Source organism: Fusarium fujikuroi, chromosome FFUJ_chr02 (genome assembly GCF_900079805.1).
Source record: "Fusarium fujikuroi IMI 58289 draft genome, chromosome FFUJ_chr02".
NCBI lineage: Eukaryota > Fungi > Ascomycota > Sordariomycetes > Hypocreales > Nectriaceae > Fusarium > Fusarium fujikuroi.
In genome coordinates this window covers 3,906,247-3,927,506 of record NC_036623.1, presented here as the reverse complement: position 1 = coordinate 3,927,506, position 21,260 = coordinate 3,906,247, and the positions used below count along the sequence as shown (strand labels likewise).

General features: G+C 50.3%; 10 protein-coding genes; 5 read left to right on the top strand and 5 right to left on the bottom strand.

The window, feature by feature from the left end:
* Nucleotides 1-196: 196 nt before the first annotated feature.
* On the bottom strand, nt 197-1,334 carry FFUJ_04122 (probable cross-pathway control protein; the record flags this gene model as incomplete). XM_023572630.1 has 3 exons in its annotated part: nt 197-882; nt 934-1,162; nt 1,248-1,334. 3 exons carry the CDS (start codon nt 1,332-1,334, stop codon nt 197-199), a joined length of 1,002 nt encoding a protein of 333 aa, XP_023426718.1.
* Nucleotides 1,335-3,284: 1,950 nt separating this feature from the next.
* On the bottom strand, nt 3,285-4,253 carry FFUJ_04123 (uncharacterized protein; the record flags this gene model as incomplete). The annotated part of the gene is made up of 1 exon (XM_023572628.1): nt 3,285-4,253. One exon carries the CDS (start codon nt 4,251-4,253, stop codon nt 3,285-3,287), a length of 969 nt encoding a protein of 322 aa, XP_023426717.1.
* A 439-nt stretch (nt 4,254-4,692) lies between these two features.
* Nucleotides 4,693-5,846, top strand: FFUJ_04124 (probable homoserine dehydrogenase; the record flags this gene model as incomplete). XM_023572627.1 has 2 exons in its annotated part: nt 4,693-4,729; nt 4,786-5,846. The coding sequence occupies 2 exons, from the start codon at nt 4,693-4,695 to the stop codon at nt 5,844-5,846; spliced, it is 1,098 nt and encodes a 365-aa protein (XP_023426716.1).
* A 90-nt stretch (nt 5,847-5,936) lies between these two features.
* FFUJ_04125 (uncharacterized protein) lies at nt 5,937-6,262 on the bottom strand (the record flags this gene model as incomplete). XM_023572626.1 has 2 exons in its annotated part: nt 5,937-6,125; nt 6,179-6,262. 2 exons carry the CDS (start codon nt 6,260-6,262, stop codon nt 5,937-5,939), a joined length of 273 nt encoding a protein of 90 aa, XP_023426715.1.
* Nucleotides 6,263-6,580: 318 nt separating this feature from the next.
* FFUJ_04126 (probable methyltransferase) lies at nt 6,581-7,492 on the top strand (the record flags this gene model as incomplete). XM_023572625.1 has 3 exons in its annotated part: nt 6,581-6,726; nt 6,775-6,959; nt 7,008-7,492. 3 exons carry the CDS (start codon nt 6,581-6,583, stop codon nt 7,490-7,492), a joined length of 816 nt encoding a protein of 271 aa, XP_023426714.1.
* Nucleotides 7,493-7,959: 467 nt separating this feature from the next.
* Nucleotides 7,960-11,715, top strand: FFUJ_04127 (related to intermediate filament protein MDM1; the record flags this gene model as incomplete). XM_023572624.1 has 2 exons in its annotated part: nt 7,960-11,594; nt 11,655-11,715. The coding sequence occupies 2 exons, from the start codon at nt 7,960-7,962 to the stop codon at nt 11,713-11,715; spliced, it is 3,696 nt and encodes a 1,231-aa protein (XP_023426713.1).
* Nucleotides 11,716-12,560: 845 nt separating this feature from the next.
* On the top strand, nt 12,561-14,038 carry FFUJ_04128 (uncharacterized protein; the record flags this gene model as incomplete). XM_023572623.1 has 7 exons in its annotated part: nt 12,561-12,612; nt 12,669-12,797; nt 12,856-12,861; nt 12,919-13,079; nt 13,348-13,424; nt 13,474-13,570; nt 13,628-14,038. The coding sequence occupies 7 exons, from the start codon at nt 12,561-12,563 to the stop codon at nt 14,036-14,038; spliced, it is 933 nt and encodes a 310-aa protein (XP_023427192.1).
* A 720-nt stretch (nt 14,039-14,758) lies between these two features.
* FFUJ_04129 (related to peroxisomal membrane protein PMP30B) lies at nt 14,759-15,523 on the bottom strand (the record flags this gene model as incomplete). XM_023572622.1 has 2 exons in its annotated part: nt 14,759-14,924; nt 14,982-15,523. 2 exons carry the CDS (start codon nt 15,521-15,523, stop codon nt 14,759-14,761), a joined length of 708 nt encoding a protein of 235 aa, XP_023426712.1.
* A 1,835-nt stretch (nt 15,524-17,358) lies between these two features.
* On the top strand, nt 17,359-18,495 carry FFUJ_04130 (probable FBP1-fructose-1,6-bisphosphatase; the record flags this gene model as incomplete). XM_023572621.1 has 3 exons in its annotated part: nt 17,359-17,474; nt 17,535-18,316; nt 18,365-18,495. The coding sequence occupies 3 exons, from the start codon at nt 17,359-17,361 to the stop codon at nt 18,493-18,495; spliced, it is 1,029 nt and encodes a 342-aa protein (XP_023426711.1).
* A 742-nt stretch (nt 18,496-19,237) lies between these two features.
* FFUJ_04131 (related to URE2-nitrogen catabolite repression regulator) lies at nt 19,238-20,080 on the bottom strand (the record flags this gene model as incomplete). XM_023572620.1 has 2 exons in its annotated part: nt 19,238-19,655; nt 19,704-20,080. The coding sequence occupies 2 exons, from the start codon at nt 20,078-20,080 to the stop codon at nt 19,238-19,240; spliced, it is 795 nt and encodes a 264-aa protein (XP_023426710.1).
* Nucleotides 20,081-21,260: the final 1,180 nt, after the last annotated feature.

Here is a 21,260-nt window from a genome sequence, read left to right as displayed (position 1 = left end):
GGATGTACAGACTATATTCATCAATGGGTACAGCGAATGAGTTAACGTACATCACTTTCACATTAACATATGCAATTCAGTTGAAGCAATTTGATTGACTGATTAACTATAAGAATCAATGAAACCTGATTAAAACACAACAACAAACCAACGAAATCCCGTGTTGGCAAAAGAAAGAAATTCCACTTTTAATCCATTATTGCATGCCGGTTTGCGCAAGAGCGATCCTCTTCCAGTGATCGCGCTCAGCTTCCAGCTTAGCAATCTTATCCTCAAGTTCTTCCAGCTTAGCAGCCTTTCGCTCACGAGACTTTCGTGCCGCAAGAGTGTTTCGAGCACGCTTCATAGCGACGGTATCGCTAGGGTCATCGATAACGATAGGGGGCAGGGGCTTGTCACGCTTGCGGGCGTTCACACCGGCCACAGAAGAGTGACGAGTGGAAGGAGATGTACCCGACTTACGGCGACTAGGAGCAGGAGACTGGTTGTCTGAATCGACTTCATCAGACTTGAGCTCCGGTGAGTTCTCGACACTGGTGGGTTGAGCAGGAGCAACGTTGCTGTCCTGAGGGAACAAGGGAAACCAAGGGTCTGCAGCACCGTCGAAATCGGCACTGCCGAAGTTTGGAGACACATCGTATCCATCGAACTCAGGGGACTCGTTGTAGATAGATGGTGAAGTCAAGGCCGTCAATGCTGACGAGTTAGGTGCAGACATGAAGTTATCATGAGCAAAAAGATCTTGGGGCGAGATAGTCGCCAGATTGCCAATAGAGCTGGAAGAGCTGCCGCCAAAGTCAAAGACAGAGGGGACAGCAGGTGAAGAGAAAGCCGTGTTGGCCCCGCCATCGAAGGCGGTAAACTCCTCAGGGAGTTCGACGTCTGATATTGGTGAGTTAGTGGTTCTGGAAGTGAGATCACGGGTGCACAAACCTGCAGCGTTCATCATCTTGGCGGTTTGTTGCGGGACACTTCCTGTACTCTGAGAAAAGAGAGGAACTGGAGGCCTAGCAGGGCGGTTCTGCTTGTTCAAAGCGGTAGAAGACGATGGAGCTGAAGAGGCGTAGAACTGGTTCGTAGGACGGTTTACAGGGGACGAAGAATGACCAAAAGCCTGGAGCAACTGGGCGACTCGTTGATTCTGTGCAGCAGGGGAGACAGGCTGTTGGTGACGATTGTGCAGATGAGACGAGTGACGACGCTGAGATTGCAGCGAGGTAGTTGACCGATTAGGGGGCTGATCGAACAAGACAAAGTCCTGTTGTGGTGATTCGGGACTCTGTAACTGTTGCGCGGATTGTGCCGGCAGGCTGGAATTCGTGGAGGGAAGCCATGGTGACTGGGGATCCGTGGTGAAGACTGGAAAGTCTTGGGCTGAAATGTTGGCGGTTGTGAGAGAACTTGAGCTGAAGCTATTCAAAGCAGGGCTAAGGTTCAGATCGACCGAGAGGTGAGCTGAACAAGGTGGTTGAGTGGGGATTGATGCGTTAAGGTCCTGGGACGTAATTTTGACGGAGGACTTGGGAATAACGGGGGAAGGGGGTGATTTAGAACATCTTGACGATCGCCTTAGGCGTGAAACTCTTGATGATACTGTATTGTGATGATGATTTGGGGGTGGAGAGAAAAGAGAAGAAGAAGAGGCCTGAGGACGGGAGATGGAGACAATTTGTATTTCTCAGGCAGCAATCCCGCAAGGTTTGTGCGCTTTCGCTGTAGGTACAAGCCCGGAATAATGGGGCAGAGTCTGTCACTAACAATTTTATGCCCTGACCTTGGTAGTGCTCGCGTTAGTAGACAACTTGTGCTCTCAGGTACTGTTCCAAAAGCGCGCCCTTCGGACAGACATGGGTCCGGGCAATGAGTCACACTTTTTTGCGCCAACCTTAATAGGACTGGCCGATTTCTTGAGTGCAACCAATTCTGAGACGGCGTATCCTGCGCAAAGGCACCAAGCCTCCACCATAACTGGGACTACGACTGAGTTGCTAGGGTGCATTCTGCAGCTGGCACAAGTTGGCAAGCCTCAAAGGGGGCGCCTTCGGTGTGCTTTGCTGCACTCTGCCACTTCACCTTGTGCCTCGTCTCTTCTCAACATGCACCCTTCCCCGTCTTTTTGCTGTGTTGTGTTGCCTGGATGCATGCTGGCGCAGGCTTGAACTAGCGAATGCCCGCCGTAAGCAACAAGCAGTGCCCCTGCATCCAAAGTCCCAATTGGCCGAATTACTTTTCCGCCATGTTGGCTTGAATGGCTTCTACCAATCAGCATCTATGAACGGGTACCGGAGCCGCCATCGCAGAGTTCAGAGTTTAGACGTCCACGACAACTTACAGGCCGAGTCTCCATTACATTGGCTTCGTTGTAGCAGTGAAAGCTTACGAGGACAATGATGAAGAGGACAACGAATCCTCTTCCAGGGGCACTCGACTCGACGCAGCCGCGCATTCACTCATGCATCTCTGATTAGTCCATTCCATTTGTGTCTCAGAACTCTCATTCCGCCTTCGAGTCTGCTCCGGCCCGTCCATCCATACAGCCACGCATCGCTGCGATGATCGGTCGAAAAAAATGTTGGCGGCCTTTTTTTCCCTCATCAATTTCCCGATATTTCAGTCGCAACCGTCCTAGCCGACCACAATACAGTAAGTGAAATGAGAAGCTGACGCATGTTTCAAGCATATCACACTGTGCCTGAAGAAATGCGTCTTTTCTTCCATATTAGTCGCGGCATCGCATTTCGTATCTGAGAACCAGGGAGACGGCCCTAACCTCGAACCATCAATAAGCCAACATTTTGCCTGCATGGGCTGAGATCGAAGGATTCAAACTGGATTCAGCCCACTCGTATTGCTATTCTGCCTTTCCACAGTGCATACATGGGATTCATGGGAATGTCCCAGAAATTTGCTATCTTTCCTGCCCTGTCTGCGTATCCGTATCATGTTCCTGGCTCTTAATTGAGTTCCCAACATCTGACAACACCCTCATTGAATTGTAAACCATGGGATCCTATTACAGGCTAAGGCGCTTCGCAAAGCTAGTCTAAACAAGAAGTGGATGGTATCTTATTTCTTACCAAGCATCTTGAGCCTTTTTCAAGGTTGCTCACGTACTTCGGACGCGCAAATGCCGACTCAATTCGTATAAGCTTCTTGGCTTGGTGTTTTGCGGAGCCACCACTTTGGGATATCGCTCGATCTTGTCCATGTTCTAATTCCGTTGCACGGAATATCTTATTCAATTTCAACCTCCAATACCTGATTCCTCGGCAAAATACCAGCCATTAATTCCCTAGCCTGTCCAAGAAGGAATCAGCCTGTTTCTTGGCCCTCCGTGCCGCCATATCCTCCCTCCGCTTCTCAATCTCCCGTCTCCTAGCCTCCTTCTGCTCCTCCCGGGCCCGACGCTGCTCTTCCGTCTTGCGGCGCTCTTCCGCGAGCCCCTCCATCTCCGCCGTTCGAGTCTCTTCGTCCTTGCTGAACTTGAAAAATCCCGTGCCTTTCGTGCGGATCTCCCAGTCTGCGTCGTAGTGTTGCGCTGGCGGCGGCGTTGCGCTACGGTCTCGCTTCCGCGCCAGCTCTTCCATCTTCTCTGGGTCATCTGGATTGAAGGCCATTGACTGAATCGCGTCGCCGACGATGAGGTTGCTGGGTGCTGCTGGTCTTGCAGACATGCGCTCGAGCTCTTCGGCTCCTAGGAGACCTCGGCGTGCTCTGCGCTCTAATCTGTCCTTCTCTGCTTTGGTAACTTTTCGTAGACGACCAAATTCATCTTCATACTCGACCAGCTCGCCACTATCGTCGGCTCCGTCTTCATCGCTGCTTGTTCCATAATCTTCCTTCCCTTCTTCTCCTTCCGCCCATTTGCGGTCAAAGTCTATTAGGGGCGCGGCTTCATTCTCTTTTGGCACGTAATCTCCTCGCTTCATTGCAGCGTATAGTCGTGCTTTTTCCTCCATTCTGCGCTTCGCTCGCGCCAACTCCTGAGTTTCCTCCTCTGTGCCAGTGACCTCCTTTAGCTCTAGCTTCTTTGATCCATCAGACCCTTTGCTTCGCTTTGGTTTTGTCCCTTTAAATATGTCATCTTTTCCTTCCTTCCGAGGTCGTGCGCGGCCAGCAGATGTCGCCCCTGATGAATTATTTGACATCAGCGATGTCAGTTGAGCAGTGAAATCGAGCGAGCTGGTTAACGTTGCATCTCGCTTTTGTTTCTTGACTGGTCGCTGACCATACAAATTCGGGTCTTGAGGCATCCTTTCCAATATGTGTTGTGGTTTGCGTATGTTCTTATGGCTGATAATCGTTGATCATAGAAGAAAACAATTGTATATCACTGGCCTAAAACGAACCAGGCCCATTAGGTTCGTACAGAGCCTGAGGCAATCAGAGCTCAGTTATGAAGCAACAGCTCTTAGTTGATCAAATTACTACACTTTCATTGATCTGCCTTACATCCAAACATTTATTACCGCCTATACGACCTTCTAATACATATCAATATCATGAACAAAGTGGGCTCATCAATGATTGTCCAATGGGTTACTGTTTAGAAGTCTCCGATGTTGTAGGGTAGGGTAATCCACCGCGGGGTTATATGGTGTGCTCATATCACCGTGTTCAGTGCCCCGCCATCGGAGCTTGACTTTATTCCTTCACAAGCTTCGTCAACAGTTTTTCAGTTCAACAGCAACAATGGCCGCTCCCAAACAGGTTTTCATTGGAATTATCGGTAATTGAAACAAGAAAGCCATAAAACAACACAAAGCTAACAATTGTTACCAACAGGCGCCGGAGGTGTCGGCAAAGCCTTCATCGACCAGCTCCAATCCCTCGCTGCTCGGAAGCCATCACCGAAGCTGAACCTTGCATACATTGCCACGAGCCGCAAAGCCCTCTTCAACGACGACTACTCTCCCCTTAACATCGGCAACGTCGTCGACACGCTTGGTTCCTCTACCAAGGCTCCTCTCGCTCTCCCCCAGGTTGTCGAGTACCTGGCTAAGGCTCCCGCCAAGAGCGTTCTTGTCGACAACACCAGCTCTCAGGATGTTGCGGAACTTTACCCACTTGCGCTGAGCCGAGGCATCAGCATAGTTACACCCAACAAGAAGGCCTTCTCAGGCTCATACAAGTTGTGGCAGGACATCTTTTCAGCTGCCGAGTCTTCGGGAGCCCGCGTCTACCATGAGTCTTCCGTCGGTGCTGGTCTCCCCGTTATTTCCACCCTGAAGGACTTGGTTGAGACTGGTGACAAGGTAACCAAGATCGAGGGTGTTTTCAGCGGCACCATGTCCTTCCTTTTCAACTCTTTTGCCCCTACCGAGGGCCAGGGTGGTAAGTGGTCTGAGGAGGTCAAGAAGGCCAAGTCACTGGGATACACTGAACCCGACCCCCGAGATGATCTCAACGGTCTCGATGTCGCTCGCAAGCTGACTATCCTCGCTCGTCTGGCTGGCATCCCTGTTGAGTCCCCCACTTCTTTCCCAGTGGAGAGCCTCATTCCCAAGGAGCTGGAGTCTGTTTCCAGCGGCGACGAGTTCCTTGAGAAGCTCCCTGCCTTTGACTCTCAGATGGAAGAGACCAAGGCTGCCGCTGAGAAGGCTGGCAAGGTTGTCCGATTTGTTGGTAGCATTGATGCTGCTTCCAAGCAGGTCAAGGTTGGCTTGGAGCAATTCGACCGCTCGCACCCCATTGCTGCTCTTAAGGGCAGTGATAACATTATCAGCTTCTACACTGAGAGATATGGAAGCAACCCTCTGATTGTCCAGGGTGCTGGTGCTGGAGGTGATGTGACCGCCATGGGAGTGACAGCTGATCTGATCAAGGTCCTGTCGCAAATTGCATAAAAGTCCATATTGAATAGCCAAAATAAAAGTATCAAGTTTGAAGCCCCAATGAGAATTCGCGTGTTTCCAGTTCGTTGTGTGCTACCGTAATTAAAGTGACGCTTTGTCTATTCCTGTTGCTATTGCAGCAGCATGTGGGTTCGTAGTGACAACGCTATCAGGTTCGGAATCGACAGTCGAGGGTGGGTTCGTATTACTGATATTCCTCCACATCCAAAGGAAGAGGTCGAAGATCACGAGAAGAAGAACAGGTATGAATAGCATAAGTCCAAGGCCGAGCTATCCGTAAATCAGTCACAAGCCCAGGGGAAACTCGGTCGATCTTCACTTACACAGACAAGAGAGATCAGGTTAACGATAGAGGAGTACTCGGTCATCAGAGGACCAAAGAAGTTCCATGATGCGTCGGAGGACATCTGGGGCAATCTGGGTAGCGCTACAGCTTGCTTTGAAGTAAAAAAGCTCATGACTTGGAAACGTGTGATGTTGTGGATGGTAAAATCACAGATTCCGAGGCTGCCTTCAGGGATGGAGGTCGAAGCTCCATGACCCAATGTCCAACGAACAGGGTTTATTTCCGTCACTTAATTGGCATGTGCAAGGCCAATGCTCAGCTCGTCACACCGCCTGCCGAGTGAGGATAATTCTGCCACCCGCAAAGCTTCATTCGCATCAACTTCACAAATTATCATCAGAAATTCACAAGCACCAACTGAATAGCATCAACGGCCACCATGACAACAGAGCTCACAAGTAAACAGAAAGCACGTGAGAATGATCGCGCAAGGAGGACGAAAGATGGGGCCACTCAACTACCTCGCAAAAAGTTCTATCGCCAAAGAGCGCACGCAAATCCTTTCTCTGATCATATGCTAGAATAGTATGTGCTCTGGCTCAAATCAGTTGCAATATTTCTAACTTTCTTCAGCCCTAAATCACCAGACGATATGGATTGGTCCTTATATTTTCCACATTACGTCCAGGAGGGAACACCAGAGGATCCCTCAAAGCCTCCTAAACTGACAAAAGATGTGGAAATTGTCGACATTGGCTGTGGTTTTGGAGGTCTTCTCATTGCTCTAGCGCCCAAGCTACCTGACACTCTCGCACTCGGTGAGTCAAGAGCGTGCCGCCTAAAAGCACGTGTACTAATGTACCCAGGCCTGGAAATCCGAACACAAGTAGCAGGCTACGTTCAAGAACGTATAAAAGCATTGCGATCACAAAACTCGGACAACATGTATCAGAACGTGGGCTGCATTCGAGCAAACACTATGAAGTTCCTCCCGAATTTCTTCAAGAAGGCTCAACTATCCAAGATCTTCATCTGCTTTCCCGATCCTCACTTCAAGGCCAGGAAGCACAAAGCCAGAATTGTATCGACGACACTGAACTCAGAATACGCTTATGCGCTACGACCAGGCGGCATTGTGTATACTATCACCGATGTCGAGGACCTGCACTTGTGGATGGTTCAGCACCTTGAGGCTCATCCTGCTTTTGAGAGGATATCGAAAGAGGAAGAAGAGGCGGATGAATGTGTCCAGGTCATGTCGACTGAGACGGAGGAGAGCAAGAAGGTCACGAGAAATAATGGACAGAAGTTTGTAGCGTTGTTCCGAAGGTTAGAGGATCCTCCGTGGTAGTTGGAAGTCAATAACAACTTGATGCTTTATCGTTTCACAAGATGTTTAAACATGCCTTGAAACATTTATGCGAACAGCCTTGTGACATGGCCATAATTTACGCAGCGTTGAGCTCCAACCCAACCAGTGAACCTGTGGTTTTCTGCTGGCTAGTTCGCAAAAAAGCCCATGTTAACTTCCCGAGGAAAATACAAGACTAGAAGATTAGGACACTGTTGATATTCGATAAGTGATAGTGTGTACCTGCAGACAATGTCACTCGTCTCTGGCGGGTGCTGGCATGGGTTCCTTGTCCCGCAGACCACCTTATTTTGACAGGGGTCCATGAAAATGACAGCATCCACTGCAATCGACAGCCACCTAACCTAACGGCACCTCCACTACCTAGCACCAGCACCGCCAACTTCACCACTTACATCCAATCCATCTTCGTTCAAGAATGTGGCTCTGAGGTCAACATCCTGGTGATGGCCCTCAAGCGCAGAGATGTCATTGTTGCTGGACTTGCCGCCTTCATAGCCTGGGGCTTCGCTGCGAGCTGGTCACCTGTCCTCCGCTGGGCAGGCCATGCCTTTGTTGCTGGCTCCCTTGTTACTCTCGTCGCCCTCTTAGCCGGTCTCTTTCTTGTATCACGACGGCCAAGCGATCGAAAACTACAACCACATGGCGTTACGTTCCTCGATAGGAAGTCATGGCGATTAGAGGTGCAGGCACTGCGCCAGCGACAATCATATACCCCGACTCCAATAAACCCTGAATCACCCCGCGTTTCCGAAGCCATCGACAACTTGCTTGGCCTTATAACCCGGGACTTTGTGAATAGCTGGTACTCAAATATTAGTCGCAACCCGTCATTTTCGAACCAGGTCGATCAGGCGGTGCGGCAGGCGTTGCTGAGCTTGACTGATTCCCTTCGTCATAAGGACCTGGCGGAGCTCGTCACTAGCCGTCTTGTTCCTCTCCTCACCGCCCACTTTCGAGACTTCTACGAAGCAGAGAAATCAGTGCGAGGAAAGAAACTCAACCGTTCTGTCACTGAATCTGAGGAGCTGGACCTAGCTATTGCTTCAAAATTTCGTGATGGACGCCTACATCCAGCTGCTTCTTTGTCGTTTCCCGACACAAAGATGGTCCAGCAAGACTACCTCAGGTCTCTTGTCGCAAAGATTGTACCCAAAGTACTACCTGAGAACATGTTGTCCAGTCGAGCTGTATCGATTATTATTCGCGAGATCGTTGCATGCGCCGTTCTGTTCCCTGTGATCCAACTTCTCTCTGAACCAGACACTTGGAATCAGCTGATGGAGAATCTGGGCCGCTCAATGCTTCAGGATCGATCAACCGTGCGAAAGCTCCGAGCAGCCTTGGACCAGCATGCTCCTTCGACACCCAAAGCCAGCAAGTTAGCTTCCATGCCTAGAGTTGCTCCTGGAGACAGTGAGCGCAAGTTCGAGAAGTTTATCCGTGCTATTCGCAAGGTCAATAACCTATCAGATGCACGTCGTTTTCGTAGCGAAGTCGCTAGTCAACTGAAGAGGGATTCTCTTGAAGACAATCAAGACCAGGTTTACCTTCGTCGGTTGGAGATGGGAAAGAGGCTGCTAGACCAACGGGTTAATCATCTTGCTGCTGGTGGCGAACGTCGTCCACCTGGTCCTTTGCCTTTACCATCGACTTCTTCTTCACAGTCCAAGCTAGAGAGTGCGCCACTAGTAGATATTCTGCGAGATTCTTCAGCGCTTTCTTACTTTATGGAATATATGGATCGACAAAATCTCATGCCTTTAGTGCAGTTCTGGCTTGTGGTTGACGGATTTCGAAACCCTCTAGAAGATGATGGCCCAGATGACGAACTGCCATCAACCCTGCCAATGTGGACAGATGCCGACCGCCAGGATTTGCAACAGATTAACCAGGCCTATCTTTCGAGGCCAGAGTTAAAGGTCCCGGAGCATTCAAGGAATGAAGTCAAGGACTTCATCAAGGCAGGAAAGTCAGCCACCCCGTTACAATACTATAGAGCGCGGCGAGCTATCTTGAAGGCCCAGAGCGCCGTCCTTGAGGAAATGCGGTCACGCTTCTTTCAGAGTTTCAAGAAGTCGGATCTATTTTACAAATGCCTTGCAGCTGAAGAAGCATCCAATATCCAGACTCTCAGATCGACACCACAGCCAGAGGTACAGGCACAGGCACAGGCACAGGCATCAGCAACCAACCGAGCGAGCAAGACTTTGCCAGCAAAGCCAAGGCCCGTATCGCGACTAACGCCACAATTATCCAATGCCGGGAAACGTACAGGATCCGCATCGGATCTTAAATCTTTGACATCCAATGGTAATGGGCATGGACATCGAGCTAGGCGCTCGTTAGACGAAGGCTCTGTTAATCCTCTATTCGATGACGATGACGTCGATACTGATGGGCTAGGAGATTCTGTCCAGAGTCTAGATCCAGAGACGAACAGTCAACAACTACCAGATACCCAAGTTGTCAAGGCAGTAGAACAGGCCTTTACCGATATCATGGAGGATGATCGTCCTCAAACTGCTGAAGCTCTCCGTGCCTCCCTTTTCGGGGGCCCTGGCGGCAGCAGTATTGGAGGCATTGATGATAATGCATCAAGTCTCTTCTCAGGCAATGATAACGAATCTCATCGTGGCTCTCTGGATATGGGCATTCGACCTGCTATGGCGAACAAGGAAGGCGAGAAACCAAGCCTTTCGTCGCTTGGTCTCGTCAGTGCGGCTTCACGAATCGGTGTTTTTGTTGACGACGATCTGTTTGGCGATAACAACAAAGATCTCCCTGACGACGGTGATCCAGATGACGGGCCACCACCTGACGACGAAGATGAAGTGCATGAAGCAGCACCAGGAGATCTTGGACTGGCAGAAGCCATCACTGCCCTCTCAAACGACATTGATCGCTTGGTGGCGCAGGAAGCAGTTGTGGAATCGTTGACGCGAAAGGCAGAGTTGACAAACAATACTGCTGAGCTGCGCATTCTTAGGAAGTCCAAAGCGTCTCTACACAGGGAGATCAGGCGCAAGGAGCTCCAACGGCAGCAGTACGTGATCCAGGAGAGCGACAACAGTCTCTACGGCCGCTCAACCATCAAAATCAAGTCTATCCAAGTGGGAAGAGAAGAGGATGGCCGAGAGTTTGCACTCTACGTTGTTGAAGTCCAGAGAAATGCCGGAGAGCAGATGCCTGCAGCTTCATGGGTAATTTCGCGGCGATACAGCGAGTTCCACGAGCTTCACCAAAAGCTGCGGTCCCGATACCCTTCAGTTCGAAACCTTGACTTTCCTCGGCGGCGAATGGTGATGAAATTCCAGAGCGAGTTTCTACGCAAACGACGGACTGCTCTGGAGCAGTATCTACAAGACCTACTTCTTTTACCAGAAGTTTGCCGCAGCCGAGAACTCAGAGCCTTCCTTTCACAGAGCGTAATCACCCAAGGTCAAGATATCTTGGATCGCGAAGACAAGAAAGACATGATGACTCGGTTGTACGACTCTGTGGCGGATGGAATGGATGACATCCTTGGAAATATCCCTGTACTGGACCAGATATCTGAAGCTGGGCAGAACCTTATTGCAGCGGCTACTAACCAGCTCAATGCAGTTCCTCTCAATGCTAACGAAGATACGTTTCCGGCTGCTGAAGCTGAGGCAGAGTTGAATGCATTTGAGAATAAGGAACTTGAACCGTTCATCAAACCGATTTGCGACATCTTTCTTGAGATTTTTGAGCTCAACAAGGGAAACAATTGGCTCCGTGGGAGAGCGGTAGTAGTTGTTCTGCAACAACTTCTTGGTGGAACGATTGAAAGAAAAGTTCGAGACAATGTCAAGATGCTTGTTCAAGACGAAAACATTCTCAAATACATTGGGCTGGTGCAAGATAGTCTATGGCCTGAAGGCCAGTTACAACGGGATCGCAAACCGCGAACAGCTGCCGAGAAGAAAAAGACACGGACCGAGGCGAGCTTGATGCTGGCCACACTGGTGCCAGATCTCGCAGGTAGTGTTGTTGGAAGAGTCAACGCTCAGACAGCCAGCCGTCGTATATTTGCGACGTTGAACAATTCGAGGTTGAAGTAAGTCTATATTTTCTTCGCCAACTTGTGTATGAGCTCAACTAACCGATCTACCTATAGTGCACACCTCGTATTTACTATGATTGATGAAATTGTCTCGGTCCTTTTCGAGGAACGGTAGGGTTATGGATTAAAAGTCATGTTATTCCTCTCCACAAAGCACATGATACAGGGCAAAGCAAAGCACAGCACAGCACAGCACAGCGAGGCGTTGGGCGTCACTAACAAGGGAGTCAAGTTGGGCTGATACGACGACGATGATGACGATGATGCGGGATCGGGCGAAATGAATGACTTATGGTTTCGTAATGAAGAAGCCTCTTTTTTGGAGGGGGGCGGCTTATTGTTATAGATGTCTACTCCTCCATGTATAAGTTGCGCCATGAAGTAATAGTAATGACAATGACAATTGATAACTGAAAGATTCTTATACGAGGTGATCAGGTCACGATTGGAGCGTATTTTACATGTGAGTTGCCAGTCTAGGCAATCTACAGCTACAGTAACGTTGTGTTATGTAGGCTTTAATGCAGGCGAAAGCGTTCGCATGTGACGCTAGCGAAGCAGCTTCAGCGCCCGAGAAAGCGGGATCCGGGGCACCTTCTCGATCCGGCCATTCTGCCGTGTCCTGCCGCCTTCTGGCCCCAGCCTTTTTGTCGCGTTTTAGGCGAGTCCTACCTTGCCTTAGTAACTAAGCTTGCGCCCATGTTCTCTTTCTCCTCTCCACCAACCCAACGTCGCTTTTCATATCATCATCATCAAAGTCAATCCTCGTCCAAAAACCGCCACCTTCTCAAAACCCCGCGTTTTGACTCTGGCTCTTTTGTTGGCCCATCGCGTGACTGGCCCTGGACATTTAATCTGGAATCTCCCTGGCTTTGATCCATATACGACTTTCTGCTCCTCTCTCCATCTGGATCCCCGTCTTGCTTGACCCGACGACACGACGCTCCTCCCAACGGCAACATGACGGAGGTATCAGCCACCCGGCTGTACTTGGGAAACCTCCCTCGCAATGGTCCGGACTCATCGCCCTGACGCTCTCAGTCAAACCACTGACCTGCTGCCCAACAGCTACCAAATCCGATGTCGAGGCTCACTTCGCGACTCATGGTACCGGAGAAATCACCGAGGTTAAGCTCATGAATGGCTTCGGTTTCATCGAGTACAAGGACCCCATGGATGCCCGCGATGTTGTACCGGGTTAGTTATCCTCCCTTCATCTTTTGTATTGCGACGCGCTTGCTAATGATCCATCTAGCCTTCCGTATGTCACCGCCATAGACTCCACCCTTCCTTCCTGGCTAACTTGCGACTTCGAAAGATGGTTCTGATTTCATGGGAGAACGACTCACTGTCCAGTTCGCCCGCGGTTCCCGGCATCGCGAGGGCGGTTTTGGCAACCATGAGCGCACCGCGCCACGGCCTCGTCGAACCCCTCATCGAATGCAAATCACGGGACTTCCAAACGATACCTCTTGGCAGGTCTGTTCAATCCTCCCCGTTGCTCATCGCTGGATTTCCTGGACCCTCCCCTTGTGATTTGCGCGCATCTCTGGTTTTTCTGGTTTCGACCCATTGGTACTACACCGGGACTAGGTTTAGGGGACAACTTCCACGGATCCCCTCCACCCCCTTCTCCCGGTTTTGCTTCCTGGTTGTTGACTTGGCGAACTGCACTATCATTTTGTGGATTACATGGACTTCCGGCGTTCCCCTTCCTGGACAGCAACTTACGTGGATTCTGGAATAGGATCTCAAAGACTTTGCGCGTCAGTCTAGCTTGGACGTTGTCTACTCGGAAACTGGTCGCGACTCGAACGGTCGAGGGTGAGTGGTTGTTTGCGCACTATCTATCATGGAGGCTAACATGGACCAGTTTCGTCGAATTCGAGACTGCAGCAGACCTTAGAACGGCTGTTGAGAAGCTCGACGGGCGAGAATTCAAGGGCCAGCGAGTCCAATGCGTTGCTGACGTATGACAAGGACGCCCCCTCTCTTTGTAAGAACTCAAGTCTGACATGGCATTCTAGACTCAGCCGGATATGCCTCCTCGCGAGCGCGGTCGATCCCGCTCCCCAGGACGTCGACCTTATCCTCCTCCCATGGACGACTACGATCGACGCGGCCCTCCCCGCGGATATAGTCCTCGCGGTGGTGGTGGTTACGGCTACCGAGATCGTAGTCCTCGTCGCGACTACTATGATGATCGCGCCCGTTATCGATCTCCTCCTCGCCGTCCCATGGAGGACTATCCTCCCCCTCCCCCTCGCGGTCGCTACGATGACCCCTATCGCCGCGACTACCCTCCTCCGCCTGATCCCTATGCCAATGGGCGACCTCCTTATGACCGACCTCCTCGAGACTTCCCTCCGCGAGAGGGGGGATACCCACGAGATGGTGGCTATCCCCGAGACTATGACCGTGGTGGACGCTACTGGTAAATCCATATCCCATTACCGCTTTGGGCGCTTGCTTGGCGGGACTGTCCTTGACCGACGGTGTTAGATCTACTCTCAATCGAACGCGCTAAATGGCGAGAAACTTTGACGACCAGTCATGAGGTAGGAAGGACAAGATTGAAACGATCAACAAGCAGATATGCGCAACAATGATTGACGACCGACTGGTGATATTCTCAACGAGCAAACACAAGTATGAGGGACATTAGGATGGCGTCAGGTGTAGGGGTTGGAGGACTTGACGAGAGTTGACGGGTACCGGGAAAAGCCACGGGCGCACACGACTTGAATGTCTTGGGTAATATGAACTATAGTGTATGACTACGAGGAAGCCGTCGTGGGTGAGGGTTTGCTTATTTCCTTTTATTTTGTCTTATACTATATATAACCTGGAGGAAGATTTTGGGACCACTCAGTAAGAATCGTTATTTGCTAGGTAGTTTTTGCTGTTATCACAGAAAAGGGTCAAAATAATCCAAATTTTGATTTTGTATGTTCAAATTGACATGGCATTACTGCACAGCGAGTGAATCTGATACTCGTGATTTACTTTGGGCAACAACCTAACCGTGTCACCCCCGTATAGTACAAAAAGGAAGATGCCGGACCGAACAGAGAACAGTTTGACGCGCTTTATAAGGAATTACGAAGTGTGTATAAGTATGGTATCGGGTATTGTTGGGTTTTGGTATGTGGTCAAGATTAAGCAGTCTTCTTCCATTGGGTGTAGACACCGATAACACTGCTCAAGGTACCAGTAAGACCGACGATGCCGTCATCGAGGAAGGAAACCCATCCGAGACCGGAGACGGGAACGAGGATATCACAAAGATCGCAGAGGAGTTGCTTCTTGGCGGCAGCGCGCTCGCTGAGGTAAATGTTAGGACTAAAGATAAGAAGGTAAATGAGCGCATGTGAAACTTACATGGAGATGGTCTTGCTCTCAACAACACCTTCACCCTCCTTCAGATCAACCTTTGATGCGCGCACGCTCAGCTGTCGCAGAGTGTACAGCTGACCAATGATGCTAAAGGCGATACCAATAGCCCAGGATCTATAAGCCTCCTGCTGAAGGCGCTTGGCATGCTGCCACTTCCTGATACCAGCAGCATCAGGAATGGTGAGAGCATCGCAGGTGAGGTAACCAGCATAACCCAGCTGGCGACCGACCTGGGTGTACTTGAGGACGGGGTCGAGGGACTTGGAGTCGGAAGCGGTGGCAGCGGCCTTGTAGTGCTCGACGAACTTTCCGGCTCGGAAGACCTTTCGGAACAGGCCGAACTGCTTCTTGAGGGCGTTCCAAGGGGCGACCTTGTCGGGGGTTGCGTTTGTGCGGAGGAGATACCAGGCGTAGAAGCGGGCGAAGTACTGAAGAACTCGCATGAGCTTGTCGCGACCGAGGGTTGTGGCCATGTAGCGCAGGTAGTGCGCTACCGTGGGGTGGTAGACGAGAGCGTCAGCGACCATGATTGCGATGGTATCGAGTATAGGTAGTAGATAGAGAGAGTATGGTATGCGACAGTTGGGATATACGGAATTACGATTCACCAGTAAGAAACCAGCAATTACTGATGGTAAAAGGGAAGATGGAGATGGAGATGGAGATGCAAAAGTTAAGTTAAGTTTTTACCAGAAACGGGTAAGAAAAAGCTGGGGAAAGGTAAGTAAGTAACGCGAATGGAGTCAAAGTGTCTGGAGTAAGGTAACGCAAAGTCGAGAGAGAGATTGAACGTGGAGACGGAGACTTGACCGAGATGCCGAGGTCCGCCGCTCACGAGAGCGGGATAGTTTAAGGGAAGGGGGAATTGTAGCGAGAGAGTTAGGGAGGGATAAGGAGATCTCGTGCAAAAGAATTGCCTTTTTGGGTATAGGAATAATTGCCGTTTATTATGCTAGAAATCGATAGCTTATACCGTTGCATCGGTATTCTATCCATTCAGTCACTGCTCAGTATTAAAGGGAGGACGACCCTGCCAACTTTGTCAACCTCCATCACAGAGAAAAGGGAGCATCAAAGTTGATGTCGACAGCCGGCACATGTCCGAGGCTTCATCAGGAGAATACCAAACTTCGGGGTAGCTTGGCGCCAATTCTGGCAATGCATTTCAACCTCGGGGACTTTCCGTAGGAGATTGGACTCTCTAACCTTGAGAGTTACAGCTGAACTGGCTGACAGCTGATAGAGAGAGGGAGAGAGGGAAAGGAAGCTCCCGGCTGACCGGATAACCTTTGATCCGACTCCGGTCTTCCGTAGAGAGGAAGTCTAGGTTAAGTTACGGGGACAAGCATGCATGATATAAGTCGAGTCGAGACTCACTCACTCACTCACTCCATCAATTGCCTCATAACCCCAAATCAAGGAATGAACAAGGTATGAGATAAGGCATCCGGTTTCCAATTTTCCATCCTCATACACAAATCTCCCCCCAAACCCACAATGGAGCATATCACTCGGTGTTTCTACTGAAGATCTTTGGAGCGTCGAGGTTCAAAACCCCCGCTTAAACGTCAACATGAGCGAGCCACCCCCACCGGGACAGCCTGGGCTGGGCTGGCAGGGCCTGGAAATAGAGGGTCTCTCAGTGGCTGTGACGACAGCTACCAAGAGGAATCGCGATGCTGCTCGGGGAACAACCCCCGAGGTCTGCCTCCAAATTCGACCACTGTAAATTGTGGGGGAAGAAGTCGGAGTTGGAGACCCCGGGAAATCCTCTTGAGCCGCTTCCCCTCGGCCGGCAAAAGCACCAATTCCCTTCGGGAGCCCGCTATCAAAGGTCACGATGGCCCATGACATTCCGATATGATGCGCCCCCAATGGAGCTTTTTACGTATCATGGCGTCCTCTCAGAGTCTCTCTCGGTCATGTTGTTGCGGGTTGAGTCCTCGTCCTCGTCCTCTCTCTCGCGGATGGGGCCGTTGATAACCCCAGTCGGCTAATGAAAGCATGTACCTAATAATGAATGAATGGATATCATTGATCGTCATATCCGTCAATTGTCGTCGAGACACGGACGGACGCGGTATCCGTAGTCAACGTACATAGAACTGTATTCCTTTACATAACTGGTCCCGTTTCCCCAATATTCGTCGCGTGCCTCTTCCTTTTCTTCCTCTCTCTTCTTCTTTCATCTTTCTCTCTCACGATACCCTCATACCATTCCCATCATAACTACCGTCTCTGTCGGCTTAAACCTTCTCCCGGTCTAAGTCAACCCAAAGCCGCTTCTCCAACTGCCCCTCCCGACGATCAACCAACTTCTCCTCCTCTCATACCTATCCTCCCCTCACAAAACACATTCACAATGGCTACTACAAACAGTGGACAAGAAACCGAAAAGGTTAACACTAACATTGTTACCCTCACCCGCTTCCTCACTGAGGAGCAGGCCAAGCACCCAGAGGCCACTGGTGACTTCACGTACGTCGTCTCTTGTGACCTCAACTTCATGATGCCCAGCTAACAACGGAAAAATCTCAGTCTATTGTGTCACGCTCTCCAGTTCTCCTTCAAGTCAATTGCCTACTACATTCGACGCGCTACCCTAGTCAACCTCACCGGTCTGGCTGGTTCTTCCAACATCACCGGCGACGACCAGAAGAAGCTCGATGTCATCTCCAATGACCTCTTCATTGAGGCCATGCGCTCATCAGGCAAGTGTGCGCTCCTCGTCTCTGAGGAGGAGGATGAGATCATCTACTTCAAGGATGCTCATGACGCTCACTACGCCGTCGCCTGCGATCCCATTGACGGATCCTCCAACTTGGACGCCGGTGTCTCAGTCGGTACCATTTTCGCTATTCACAAGCTCCCCGAGGGCTCCAAGGGTGTCAAGGAGGATATCCTGAAGCCCGGTACTGAGCTGCTCGCCGCTGGTTTCACCATGTACGGCGCCTCTGCCCAGCTTGTGATCACCATGCGCGGTGGAACCGTCAACGGTTTCACTCTTGATAACGGTGTTGGCGAGTTCATTCTGTCTCACCCCGACATGCGCCTCCCCAAGTCGCGCGCCATCTACTCCGCCAACGAGGGTAACTCTCTGTACTGGGAGGACAAGACCATCAACTACTTCAACTCTCTAAAGCAAGCCCAAGCCGACGGCAAGCCCTACAGCTCGCGATACATCGGTTCCATGGTTGCCGATGCTTACCGAACTCTGCTCTACGGAGGTATCTTTGCTTACCCCGCCGACAAGAAGAGCCCCAAGGGCAAGCTCCGTATCCTGTACGAGTGCGCGCCCATGGCCCTCATCTTTGAGAATGGTACGTCAATTGAATCCTAGTGATTAACACTTTACTAACTATGCTTAGCCGGTGGCCAAGCTGTCGACAGCAAGATGAACCGTATGCTCGAGGTGGTGCCCGAGCACATCCACGACAAGGCCGGTATCTTCATGGGTAGCTACGACGAGGTCGAGAAGGTGAAGAAGTTCCACAGCTAAGGGGGAAACAAAGAGAACGGCGCTTTGGCATGGGATTATGAAATCAGTTAAATATCAAAAAGCGGACCTCATGAGTGAATGAGCATTTTAATGATGAATTTATCATATCTTACGTTTTTCCGAGCGTCATGCAGAGTGTCGTCATGATGAGAAGTCATGATCGTGAGCCATCATGGAGGCGGTTTAAACTGGGGACGTCACGCCACCTTGACCAATGTAATAAGTTACAGCGTCTTCTTTGACCTGTCTCTATAGATTTTACACTGCTGTATGATCACGGTCTTGTCTACTCTGGTTGGCACAGAGTGTCTTGGTCAACATTCGCCTCACGACAACTAAACTCAAGCACCACATACATGTCGAGCTTGAGCTGCTCCTCTCTATAACGTAGGGCCCTAGGCTGTATAATTACTCCGGCAGCGGATGCCTGAGGAACTGGTGGTTAATTGCTCAGTGATCACTACCTAGGCTGCGTGACCAACATGCTTGCAATGACTGCTCTTCGTGTAGCTCGAAGTCTCTCTGCCTTCTTGGCCCATGACTCTCAGTGTTGTCATGGTCACTGGGTTTAATATCCATATCCAGCTATTCTAGTTCGTAAACGAATGAATTGTTTCAATTTTAGGCCGCTGGGACACTGAATTCAAAAGCCTATATTATTTTCTCACTCTATGCCCTTGGATGCCTGCCTTACTCCCAAAATGTAACATCTTCCTTCCCACAATCTGAAGATGATCACCAGTTAAGGCGATGAATACTTGTATCCAAATTGCTCCTTGGCCTTGTCTACAACCTCCTTGAGCTCTGCGCGTTTCCTCCTCGTCTCTTCATCCACAGGATCCAATCCTGTCGGCTTGTCTTTGCCACTCGGAAGTAGCAAGCCCCGCTTCACAGCAGGCCTCTCAAGTATACGAGCAAGCCATGCCTTAACATTCGGGAACTGATCATACGAAATTGTTGTGCCTGGCAGGCGATCTGTCCAGCCGATCAGGGCGATATCTGCGATGGAGTAGCGACCTCTACCGGGTCCGACGATATAGTCTCGGTCTGCAAGACGCTTGTCGAGGACCCCAAAGAGACGCTCTGTCTCGCCAACATAACGCTGTATAGCGTATGGGATTTCTGGCTTGACACCAATGAAGTGGTTCGCCTGTCCTTCCCTGCTGATGTGTAAGTGTACCGCCTTGATGTTGCTGCTCATGACTTACATAGGCCCAATTCCACCATGCTGCCAACCAATCCATGACTCAGCACGAGTATAGTCATCGTCATCAATCTTGAACGATAACTTATTCTCTGGATCGTATTTCCTTGTCAAATAGCTTAGTATCGCGTTGCCTTCAAAGACAGCGAGATCGTTGTTGTCATGGTCAACAAGAACAGGGATACGGCCATTGGGGTTGATGGCGGTGAACCAAGGCTCCTTTTGAACATTGAGTCCAATATTAATGCCTTGTATGGTGTAATCTAATCCATATGCTTCGCGGAGCTCTTCGAGAAGGATATGGGCTTTGACGCCATTGGGTGTACCCCAGCTGAGGAGCTCAATGCCCTCGGAGGCGATGAGGCCAGTTGGTCGAGCCATTGAGTGGCGGCGTTTAGGAATTATGAAAGCAGATCTGAGTGGGTAATTGAAGTCTTGACAAAGCTGTGGTCTGCAAGATAGAGTAGAATGAAAGGAGAGAGACACATATGGCAGTTTTATGGTTGAGCGCATCGTCATTGACAGGCGGAGGGACGCCATTTTTTGCAGTATGATTTCCAATATCGTGACTCAGGACCGACAAATCATCAATCGGTCATTTGCTCTTTAGATTTGGCACTTATTCTCTCGCAATGGGTTAGGCTTGCTGCCGATGTTGTCTAGGGAGATTCTGGCGTTCGGAATGTTTACTCATCCACGAAGCTTTGTAATCTTTGATTACCCTATAATGTGAAATCACCCAAACGTGGAGACGTTTTTCGATGGCTTGCATTTCAAAGCGCAACGCAGCCGCCGCGGAATGAACACCCTCATGGTCCAGCCATGCCCAGAAGAAAGATTTGGCCTGCGGCAATCATAAAGCAATTCCATGTTGTTGTTTGACTGCTGCCAGTGGTTTGAGTTGCAAGTAATCGGTACATCCAATTCCTCAGGGGCGCTGAACAGATGGCCCAAGAACGAGCTGCAGTATGCACTCTCAGACGTTCTGAACTTGCCTACCAACATCCTCTCTCAACTTATTTGTCATTCTAGTCAAATCTCGCATGAAACAACTAGCAAAAGCATCGACACCAAAACATAACGAGTGGGACAACCGCGCGGTAAACGACAGAATACGCCTCGCACGTTTCGATTTGACATTAGCCCCATTATCATAGCGCAATACGCAAGAAATATCAAGGGATCGGCCCGTTGTTTCTCATCAGATCCTCAGGAACATTGTCCAGGGTAGGTCCCAGATCAACGGTTGAGCTGCGCACGGGTGGAATAGTTTCAAGTAAATGAGAGTGTTCCTCAGAGGATACAAGGAGGATACTACAGTAGCACCAGCATATGCGCAGCAAAGATGTTTATGGTATTTCGTGTAAAGTTCTGTTGGATTCGTCGTTGCAACCGTAACCCCTGCGGGTGATCCTCCGATCCTTCTCGTGGTGGAGTTGCAGTTGGTGTTGGGCTGTGAGTTCATGAGTTAAGGGTCCCCTTTTGATCGTCGTGAGCTTTACCCCCAAGAGATATCCAGACGCCCGCGACAGTTACTCTGACAGAATACACTCCCCAGAGA